Below are 12,217 nucleotides of genomic sequence, written 5' to 3' on the forward strand. Positions count from 1 at the left end.
CTGTACCCTCTACCCTCTACCCTGTACCCTCTACCCTGTACCCTCTACCCTGTACCCCCTACCCACTACATGAGTTGCTATTACGGACTATCGGCTTGCGCATGCTTTTATATCAAGTAATAAGATTCCTTCATAATCTATTGTAATTCACTCGAACATCTAAGGCGTCATAACCCGCGCATGCGCAAGCCGATAGTCCGTAATAGCAACTCATGTAGTGGGTAGGGGTACAGGGTAGAGGGTACAGGGTACAGGGTACAGGGTACAGGGTACAGGGTAGAAGGTACAGGGTACAGGGTACAGGGTACAAGGTATGCAAGTATGACTCGGAATAAATTTACCGACTGCCATTGGTATGAAAGTAATTGAAAAATTGCTTTTATATCAAGTAATAAGATTTCTTCATAATCTATTATAATTCACTCGAACATCTAAGGCGTCATAACCCGCGCATGCGCAAGCCGATAGTCCGTAATAGCAACTCATGTAGTGGGTAGGGGGTACAGGGTAGAGGGTACAGGGTAGAGGGTACAGGGTACAGGGTACAGGGTACAGGGTACAAGGTATGCAAGTATGACTCGGAATAAATTTACCGACTGCCATTGGTATGAAAGTAATTGAAAAATTGCTTTTATATCAAGTAATAAGATTCCTTCATAATCTATTGTAATTCACTCGAACATCTAAGGCGTCATAACCCGCGCATGCGCAAGCCGATAGTCCGTAATAGCAACTCATGTAGTGGGTAGGGGGTACAGGGTAGAGGGTACAGGGTAGAGGGTACAGGGTAGAGGGTACAGGGTACAGGGTACAGGGTACAGGGTACAAGGTATGCAAGTATGACTCGGAATAAATTTACCGACTGCCATTGGTATGAAAGTAATTGAAAAATTGCTTTTATATCAAGTAATAAGATTCCTTCATAATCTATTGTAATTCACTCGAACATCTAAGGCGTCATAACCCGCGCATGCGCAAGCCGATAGTCCGTAATAGCAACTCATGTAGTGGGTAGGGGGTACAGGGTAGAGGGTACAGGGTAGAGGGTACAGGGTAGAGGGTACAGGGTACAGGGTACAGGGTACAGGGTACAGGGTACAGGGTACAGGGTACAGGGTACAGGGTACAGGGTACTAGAATCAGTTACATATTAGTTCCACGCCCCACTGACAACAGATGATTCACAGCCTTGGAACTGTCTGATCTGGAAGACGCATTAGTTCCACGCCCCACTGACTACAGATGATTCACAGCCATGGAACAGTCTTATCAGAAAGACGCATTAGCTCCACGCCCCACTGACTACAGAGGAATCACAGCCATGGAACCGTCTGATCTGGAAGACGCATTAGCTCCACGCTCCACTGACTACAGATGATTCACAGCCATGGAACAGTCTGATCAGAAAGACGCATTAGCTCCACGCCCCACTGACAACAGAGGATTCACAGCCATGGGACCGTCTGATCTGGAAGACGCATTAGCTCCACGCTCCACTGACTACAGAGGAATCACAGCCATGGAACCGTCTGGTCAGAAAGACGCATTAGCTCCACGCCCCACTGACTACAGAGGAATCACAGCCATAGAACCGTCTGATCTGAAAGACGCATTTGCTCCACGTCCCACTAACTACAGATGATTCATTGACATGGAACCAATTCACAGCCATGGAACCGTCTGATCTGGAAGACGCATTAGCTCCACTCCCCACTGACTACAGAGGAATCACAGCCATGGGACCGTCTGATCTGGAAGACGCATTAGCTCCACGCTCCACTGACTACAGAGGAATCACAGCCATGGAACCGTCTGGTCAGAAAGACGCATTAGCTCCACGCCCCACTGACTACAGAGGAATCACAGCCTTAGAACCGTCTGATCTGGAAGACGCATTTGCTCCACGTCCCACTAACTACAGATGATTCATTGACATGGAACCAATTCACAGCCATGGAACCGTCTGATCTGGAAGACGCATTAGCTCCACTCCCCACTGACTACAGATGATTCATAGACATGGAACCGATTCACAGCCATGGAACCGTCTGATCAGAAAGACGCATTAGCTCCACGCCCCACCGACTACAGATGATTCAAAACCATGGAACCATCTGATCAGAAAGACGCATTAGCTCCACTCCCCACTGACTACAGATGATTCATTGACATGGAACCAATTCACAGCCATGGAACCGTCTGATCTGGAAGACGCATTAGCTCCACTCCCCACTGACTGCCCTCCAACCGAGCCGTCATCTGGGCAAAGTTCACGTGAACCCTGAAACGGCAAACGGTACCAGCTAAGAAATGTCAAACAGTTTCTGTAAAAGGGACATCCGTTTGAAAAATAATATAAGGTGTCAATTAAATAGCCAATGAAAAGGTTTTTTTTATTTACACACACGTTAACAGAAAATTGCCCTTGAAATTCTTGAATTATTAAAACCACTGTGTGTAAATGTCACGTACTCGCTTAATCGGATATTCTAAAAAGTACTTTTATGGCCTCAAAATTCATGAATTTTATCTGACGTTTCATAAAATACCACAATATCCCAAAAAGCTACATCCACTGTCCTTTATAATTCGATATGATTTCAACACGAACAGGAATTTAGACACACATCTATAAAGACCATCCCAGTATTCACGTTTTGCGTGTAGGTACAATCTCAACAATCGATCTCAGATCTATGAAGACCATCCCAGTATTCACGTTTTGCGAGTAGGTACAATCTCAACAATCGATCTCAGATAATCGATCTGCAAAGAGAATTGCAAAAACAGATAATGGATTCCTTAAACTTACGATTGTCCGCTGATGGTTGTTGTACGCTGAACTACAGCCAGATATTCTCGATACATCTGTTCTAACTGTCGGCACTCAGAGTCTTTTAGGTTATGACCCTGCTGCTCCTCTCCGCGCATGACCCAGCGTGCACATGGTGCACCGTCGTCTGGGGTGTACTCGCTACAGTTGCCTCTGTTATCTGAAACAGGTAAGATTTTAACCCGAATATGCTACATCGTTTGATTTTTTTGGAGTATACAGTATCTACATCGGATGGGCCAGTATACATTATTTGGCTGGTATATATATATATGTTTTCTGATTATACAGATTTTATTACCATAATTAAGTAGGAACAAATGTCATACAATGAAGCCGAAATAGATCAATGTCCTATTTAGACAAGAATTGGTTTTGACAATTGTAGTTGAAAAGGTATCAATCAAATGTGATTGCATGAAGTTGGCACATAATGACATTCGACATCAAAATGTATATGTTCACTATTCGTCTGTAAGTAAAAAAATGAAATTGAAGAAAAACACGTAATATACATGAACATATTTCGATCAAAATAAGAACGTGTTTTGCCATATTGCAATTTTGGTCGAATTGCAATACTTATTGGTCGCATTGCAATACTTGTAGAGCCATACAGCTAATGAAATATAGTGTCATCTGCAAAGCAATAACGACAAGACGCTTTAAATCATATATCTTAATTAAAAAAATTCGCAACATTGAACATAATATTATAAAGAATGTTATCAATCAAATTTACAAAAGAACCAGTAATTACCGATAGGATCCGTGTAAGCTCTCTTCAAGAATTCTTTAATTCTTTTCTCCGATATGTCCTTCAATCCGTACAGTTTCAGCACACTTTGGGTGTGTGGGTCCGATAGATTATGTGGCCTCTTACAACGCGAGGAAAACTCACACCTGTCCAAAATGTAGTATCGACACACGTGTAAAAAGGTACAGGCGCGGTTCTTACTACAACCTCTGGCATTGTAAAACGTGCACACCTCAGGTACTGTCAGTCCTCGACGATTTTGCAAACTGAGAAGCTGATTACATACTTCTTCTCGTGTCATTCTGTCTAAATAATGGTGACGCAGAACATCGTCATTATGTCCGAGTTCTTCACCGTGGCCAAATTTGCACCCCAATGACGTGCATTGGCTCATTATATGAAATTTACACAAGTGGAGGTCTGTACACATACTGATACACGAGCCGGGCTTCGTACCGTTAATTTTACATATTTGGAGGTTAAAGTTATAAGTGACGGTGATATCGACCTCCTCTGTCTCCCCGTCCTGCCAGACGTCACCGCCGAGATATGCTAAAGAGAACACATCTCTGTTGTCTTTAAGTAAACCTTCCAATGTTCCATCCCGAGACAATCTCGCAACCTCCTTAAACAAGTTGTCAGATTGAACCGAATCATTTAGTTGATCGATACTTACTGTTCCTCCCAACCTGATCAAACGTTTCACGATTTCACTCAAAAGCTCCCTGTGGGTCATATTTTCAATGGATGTCTCAGGGACGTTTTGTGTGCTTAGAGAATTAGCGAATACCGCATCGTTTAGTTTCTGTTGGTAACGCAATCGTTTCATTTGCTTCTTTGACATAGGGTTTGGCGCCTGTACCTCTGTGGTGTCTTCCTGATTCGGCATCTGCGGATTTTGTCTACCGTGGTTGTAGTCGAATGTAACAGATCCGGGATTCTGTAGGCCTGAGCCACCTGGTCTAGCATAAGGACATGCTGTGGACTGGCTTCTTTCTTGTCCATGACCCCTGGCATTTCCATGATGTTTTCCTCCACCTCCGGCACCGTACTTCCCCGAACGTACGAAGTTTATTTGTATAAGATCTGTAATAGAAAGAAACATTTCCAAACGTTTGGTCGCTATTCCGTCTTTGGATAATACAGAATTACCTCCCTTGCACGCAGGTATCCAATACATCCTCATTGTTTTGTGAGCGAAATTCACGTAGTTTTCTGAGAAATGTATGACAAATGATGTTACAATAAATACCTACCTACAAGGACAAATAAATCTGTAGTATTCAAGTACAGAATACAATGAATTAACACTTTTCTTCTCAATACATGCTAAGTTCTTTTGCCATTTGCATATCAACCCAAAACATGTAAAAACGAATCTTATCGTTTCATCATTTACAAAAATACTATTTTTCATTGTGTATGGCGTTTATTTGTAACTGATCTGAGTCAGAAAAGGTTCCCTGAATAGCCCATGGCATTAAAGTAGAAATTGTAGGAAGGAATTGTTTAATAAAAGGGGATGGTTAAATTTGAGGATTTATACCTATATCTAAATCTCGTTGAAGAAATATCAGTTTCGGTTTTTAATGGGATTCGCAATCGACACTTGGTACAGATAGTGATCGACTGCCACTTCAAATTCCCAGGGATTTGGAAATTCTTGTTTTTAATAAATTCTTATACTAGATATCGTTAATGAAGATGGAGACGCCTGACATTTTGAAATGTTTGATCCAATTCTCAAAATTATTTTTCTTCGATGCAATTAAACTCTTTTACTGTGGATTTTAAAAAATGAAATAAACTTTCATTGCACGGAACATTAAGGAAACAAAGCCATGAAATAAATCAGTTCGCTAATTTCCATTGTGATACAGTACTAATTCAACCAGTACTCGTCAATTTGAGTTGGTCATAATATACATTGTTTTCTATTGAAGGATTTATAATTTTATGCAAAGCGATTTTTAAGAGAGTACACTAAGATTTTTGTGTTACAATGTTTATCTCCATAACATAAAAAACATTCAAATTAACCCTTATACTTCAATTTACTAAAACGGTCTCTTCAATATAACTTATCCACTAAGAGACAACCGCTGCTACAATCAGTCAAGACAATCAAGAGGCTTCGATGCGAAGTTAAGCCAAAGTTTAGCCAATATTCAAAATTCATTTTGGGACCCTTTTGTCTATGAAAACATTACGCCGCTATTCAACCAATCAGAAGCAACGTTACAAACGGCGATGCCATTTTCTTCTTTATGGTCTGTTAAATTTGTTACATTTTTAAGCCAATGAAAATGTTCATCACAAGCAAAATTGAATTATACAACAAAAGATTTATAATACAACAAAATAGCAGAATCTTAGAAATTTTCATTTAATATAGTATCCGTGTGTATTGCAGGGTCAGGTGTGTGTTGGTCATTGTGAATACACTATTAGCCTTGCATGCTATGTACTTGTCAGACTAACATTTCATTGCTGTCTGGTCACTTTGACTTGCGACAGATCCCAATTGGGGTCTGGGATCTGTCGCAAGTCAAAGTGACCAGACAGCAATGAAATGTTAGTCTGACAAGTACATAGGTTTGCCCTGTGGCTTATCCTGGTTCTATTACCAAATTATTGATGCTTAATGTCTGTGTATTTGATATTTTCAAATTTATAAACCCAAATGAAAACCATGTACACTAACGAACAAAACCTTTCTAACATTACAGATTTTACAAATGACGATTTTACAAAAGACATCTTAATCATACATCTATAACGCCCTCTCCGGACTCGTAAGTTATTAACGGGAGATGCAATTTTTCGCAAATATTACAAAAGGTTATCAAGGAATTTAGAAGCACTACGATGGATGTGAAGAAGCAAAAGAACACAATTCACAACTAAACTATGTTAAAACTTACTACAAATAACTGTCTACAACGACTTTAATCAATCTCGTAATCAGCATTATTATTACTTCATATGTTTATCGTTCCTTTCTAAACAGGTATATGACAAACACGACATACAGGTTACGATTAACCACAGTAAGGGTGAATAAACTAATGATATACTTTGTATTTGTCTTCCCCACCACTGGGCTATCTTCGAAAAACTAAAACTTGCCCTAAATATTTGTATGTTAATTGCCAAAATGAAAGCAACAAAGGGCCTAGAGGGCCGATATCACTCACAAGGCTTGTTCAGCTAAGCCAAGTGTTTTGTTTATTTCCTTAGAGATTTAAAAAATAATTAAATTCACCTAATGAACCCCATACCTACTTCATCTGCGTGGTTAGAACCAAAATTTATACAAACTATGTACCCCTTCCTCCAAGGATACGTCTGGCCTAATTTGATTACATTCATCCAGAACCTTCATAACTTTATGACTTTTAGTTATTTAAAGGAATGATCTAAATCTCGATCCACTTCTCCTATTGGGCTCTGCCTCTCTTGTACAAGTCTTTGACTAGTATCGATTTGTACTCCTCATTCCCTTGCAGATCAGAGCCAATATCTATACAAACTTTGTTCCCTTCTCCCAAAATATCTCTGGCCGAATTTGGTTACAATTCATGCAGAACTTTGTGAGTAGTAGCTATTTAAAAAAATGTTGATGGATGGGTGACGGACAGACATATTCAGAATAAGAGAGTTAAAACTGTAAACTATGCAAGACTTCTAAAACAAAAGGCTAATGGGTCTAAACGGTTATCTGACTACTGACACAAATACAGCACGGTCAAAGTATACAGTACGTAGGACAAACCAATCGTGGATCACTACAAACGAACCAAATAGACTGAAAATCTTTTGACAGCAGTGACCTTGCATAAAGGCCAAGGTCACTTGTTTAACGTGGTAGCCCTCTATTCCATCCCAACATGTCACAGGCCCAATATCAGGAATCTTAGGCTTCTAAGTTATTCACAAGAAGTCATTAAACAAGAGATCCAAGAGGGATCTTGGCGCCCACCAAAGACTGATCTATGTCTGACAAACGAAAGAAGGGTTCTTTCTCTGCTTTTTAAACTTTTACTACATATTACTACATATGAAATTTGAGAAAGATCCTTTGAGTACTTTCTGAGATATATAACAGTAACAAACTTCAATAATAAAATTCCAAGATGACTAACTGTCGGCCATCTTTTCGACCGATCAGTCAGAAAATGCAATATGCACAACTAGACCCCTGAATGGAACCTACATGTGAAATTTGAGAGAGATCCCTTCTGTACTTTCTAAGAAATAGCGGTAACAAGCTTTAACTATCAAAATCCAAGATTGCGGCCTGTCGGCCATCTTGTTCATTCATCGGTCCCAAAATGCAATATGCATAACTAGACCCCTAGGGGAACCTGCAAATACAATTTGAGACATATCTCTTCACTACTTTCTGAGAAATAGCGGTAACAAACTTCAATTGTCAAAATCAAAAATGGCTTCCTGTCGGCCATCTTGTTAATCGATCGGTCCCAAAAAGCAATATGCACAACTAGGGCCCTAGGGGAACCTAAATGTGAAATTTGAGAAGAATCCCTTCAGTACCTTCTGAAAAATACTGGAAACAAACTTTAACTATCCAAATCCAAAATGGGGGCCTGTCAGCCATCTTTGTCTGATTGGTCCCAAAACGCAATATGCACAACAAATTTGTGAGAGATCCCTTCTGTACTTTCTAAAAAATAGCGGTAACAAACTCTAACTTTCAAAATCCAAGAAGGCTGCATGCCTTGCAGCCATTTTGTTGACCGATTGGTCCCAAACTGCAATGCCCTAGGGGAACCTACATATGAAATTTGAGAAAGATTCCTTCAGTACTTTCTGAGGAATAGCGGTAACAAGAATTGTTGACGGACGGATGGACGGGACGAAGGACCAAAAGCGATTTGAATAGCCAACCATCTGATGATGATGGGCTAAAAAATTAGCAATTGTGACCAATGTGACCTTAAATGGTGGTCAAGGTCATTCATTTGACCAAACTTGGCAGCCCTTCATTCCAGAATGTCACAGACCCGATATTAGGTCTCTAGGCCTCTTATTCATTCATAAGAAGTTGTTTTAACCACTTTGACCCTGTGACCTTGAATGAAGGTTAAGATAATTCATTGGAACAAACTTGGCCTTCCTTCATCCCAGCATGTCACATGCCCAATATCAGGTCTCTAGGCCTCTTATTCATTCATAAGAAGTTGTTTAATGATTTTAGCCTTTTTGGCCCCTGTGACCCTGAATGAAGATGAAGATCATTCATTTGAACAAACTTGATGTAGCCCTTCATCTCAACATGCTACAGGCCAAATATCATATTCAGTTCTCTGGGTTTTTCGGTTACTGAGAAGAAGTTGCTTGAATGAAAAATTTACCCACAGCACAGTGGATGGCACACAGTGCACAACGCAGACGATGACGTTAAAACTCATCTCTCTTCCTACATTTTCTAATTTTACATTTTGTAGTATCTTTTATCTTCTGAATGTCAAAATTAATTAATTTGGCTATATCATTTATAGATAAAAGTGAATATATGACCCTTAAATCCATTTTAATTTTGGTAACTTATAACTAACATTATCATTACATTTTATGCAATGGATACATAAAGTATCTTGAAATTAAAATGAAAGCACATTGGCAAGTGTATAGCAACTGTAACCAGGCTATAAATGGCTCTTGAACTTGCAGAGCAATATTGGTGAATTGTTATATTATTTTGTTGTTTTTTGTTTAAAGATTTTCTTTATTTTCAAAGATTCTTTGTATATAACTGTACATAATTAAAAATTATAACACATTTAAATCATTCATATTCAAAGGCAAATATTAGTGAAATACAGCTTACAATAATGTAATGATGTATGCATCCTCGATAATCAAGGGGTTCCAATCACTTATGATCTCTACACCACTGGACTATCTCATAGTAAAACTGGAGGCAACAGAATAGAACAGGTAACTTAGTCATTTGATGTACATCAAAAGAGTCGTATAACGGTACACTGTGGTTGACTGTGTGGCTTTGATGTTAGGCTTCGCTCTCTCTGTAGTCTTCAAAGGAAATATTTGCTAGTCTGTGATTGGTCAAATGTTTTCCGCTGAGCTGCCTTCAATGTCACTATGAGATAGTCCAGGCGTGTAGAGATCGTAAGTGATCGGAAGCCCTGGAGTATCGAGGATGTGATGTATGGATATACAAAACAAATATCAGTATTTGTATGATTATCATCAGCTTTACATGTAAATATAGCAGCACTTTATCTTCACTGATCATGATAGGTCCTTTACTATAAATATATATTTTATGTGCCACATACATTAATACCACCAAATATATATATTATCATTGACATTCTCACATTCAGGTTAATGTTTTCAGACATCGTAAAATTGGTCGGACCAGCGGACATGTCCAGAAAAATTTGATGCGGACTGACTATTTTAAAATCCGGTCTGGACCAACCGTCAAGCAATTATTGAGTACCGGAAGTCAGTAGAAATGGCAAGCCTGCTCATTTGATTTAACACTAAGCCAACAGCAATGTCGAATTTAAACTGCATAAAATAATCATGAAAGCAGCTGCCTGGATACTAATAGCAAGAAGTTATGTTTACTTTTAAAATTCACATCAATGTTCGGTCTGGCAAAATCTTGTTTGGTCCGGCTTACTCACAGTCCTTGCCTGTCCGAATGTCTGGCCATTTTTTTTTACACCTTTCTCACCTTTAAGTTATTACATAATTATTCCTGTTCCAATATTTTTTTCAAAATAACAAATACAGGGATCATTTTGGCTTTTAAAAAAAAAGATGCGCTGTTTTCAAGAATTTTATCATGACAATTCTTAATTATTAAATGCAATTACCGTATTTGACCCTATAAGCGCCCAGGGCGTTTAAAAATTAAAAAAAAATCATATTGAAAAGATGCTGATAAGACAAAATTATTTCAAATCGTTACAGTTTTGTGTAGTTTTTGGTCTTTATTTATGTCTGGACAATTGAAATTGAGGCCTCAAAAAGATTGAGGGGTGCTTATAGGGACATGGCATGGGCACTTTTTGGATCCAATACGGAAATAAATCAAAGTGTAGTGGAATGGAACTGAGTTGATGATCAGTGACCAGGTTGTATAGCTAAGCAATAGAGCATTAATTCGCCTGGTGGTCCCGGGTTCAAATCTTGGTCTGGACACTACACTTTCTCCTCTAGCAGCTGTTACAAAAGAAATATAAAGAAATTTCCTGGAACATAGGGGCATTTATTAAATTTAGGGATCAATGGTCAATGGACCGCCTCCAAAATGATCCCTGCAAGTCTACATAATATATATGTAGCTAGACATGTATACTACATACAGTAGTACTGAACATTGAAGTACATGTACATACACATTCAAAATGTAGACAGAGTATACAAATGTAACAGATTGGGCACACTCTCCCGTATATGAGGGATAATTCTGCATATGAGTAACAGTCGTACACTTGACCATGAGTGATAATTTCTTAGTTACCCAAAGCATTGTGACATGAAAATGGTTAAAGTCGTTTTAATTTTTCATCAAAATCGGGTGTCATAATTTTCATATTGCCATATTACTATTTGCATTGAAGACTCTATAATGTTTTTTTGTGTGTGAACTATTGAATTCTATTATCTCAATTTGTCATAAAATCATAAAATGACAATTTAGGTGCACTCTATACAATTGTATATATATTGTAGACTACACAGTGTATGCATGGCCATTAGGGAAATGCAGTGCAAAAAAAAAAAAAAAAAGGCCATGGTTGATTGAGTTTAAACTGTGTTCTATTTTAGCCCCATAGCAAGCATTAGGGGTGATTTTGATTGTGACTTTTACAGAAGCCTATCCCCACTTGAGTAATAATGTAAAAATTTATCCCTTTTTGATAAAAAAATGTTTAAAACAACTTCATGTGTTTTCATTTCACAGAATGACGGATTTGAGTAATTAAATAATTACTCAAATACAGGAGTGTTACTCACAAATGCAGAACTAATCTGTACCCAATCTGTACCGTAGCTTAACAAGGATTTATAAGTATAATATACGTCCTTGAGCTTAATTATTACTAAAAGGCCTACACGTTAAAATGCATTTTACACAGGGCATTTGCAGAAAGAAATGATATTAAAATTTCGCAGTTTCGGCAGGATTCAATACTGAGACACCCAAACCTTGTATACTTTGCTTAAAAACACTTCACTATATACGTACTTTGCTGATTTTGCATATTTACATGATTAAATGATAGATTTTCAGGCAAACCCACTCCTTCCGGAAGTTCTTGATTATAGAGTAATAAGCAAAACCAAAAATGAACGTGGTTCCGGATACACATTTATAATAATAATTTGGTATTTCTGGTCACAGTAGCATTTCAGTTGCAGTTTAAAAATAGTAAATCCATTTACATATAAAATTGTTTCGTTTCACATGAATTTGATAATTCAGTGTCGTTTTCAATGGATTAAGAAGATGACGAACATATCAATGGATATTGTACGTACACGATGTATACGTAGTTGCTTCCCCTTAACCAGCTGTTTTGGGGGGTGGGGGGTGGGGTGGGGGGAACTATATAACAATA

General features: G+C 38.5%; 1 protein-coding gene across 1 annotated transcript; it reads right to left on the minus strand.

Annotated features, from left to right (window-relative positions):
- Positions 1-1,368: 1,368 nt before the first annotated feature.
- On the minus strand, positions 1,369-11,913 carry LOC138307726 (protein mono-ADP-ribosyltransferase PARP12-like). The gene is made up of 4 exons (XM_069248580.1): positions 11,845-11,913; positions 3,594-4,676; positions 2,813-2,993; positions 1,369-2,281 (listed from the first exon to the last, which is right to left on the minus strand). The coding sequence occupies exons 1-4, from the start codon at positions 11,858-11,860 to the stop codon at positions 2,182-2,184; spliced, it is 1,380 nt and encodes a 459-aa protein (XP_069104681.1). The 5' UTR covers positions 11,861-11,913; the 3' UTR covers positions 1,369-2,181.
- Positions 11,914-12,217: the final 304 nt, after the last annotated feature.

The sequence above is a fragment of the Argopecten irradians genome, chromosome 14, assembly GCF_041381155.1.
Source record: "Argopecten irradians isolate NY chromosome 14, Ai_NY, whole genome shotgun sequence".
Taxonomy (NCBI): Eukaryota; Metazoa; Mollusca; class Bivalvia; order Pectinida; family Pectinidae; genus Argopecten; species Argopecten irradians.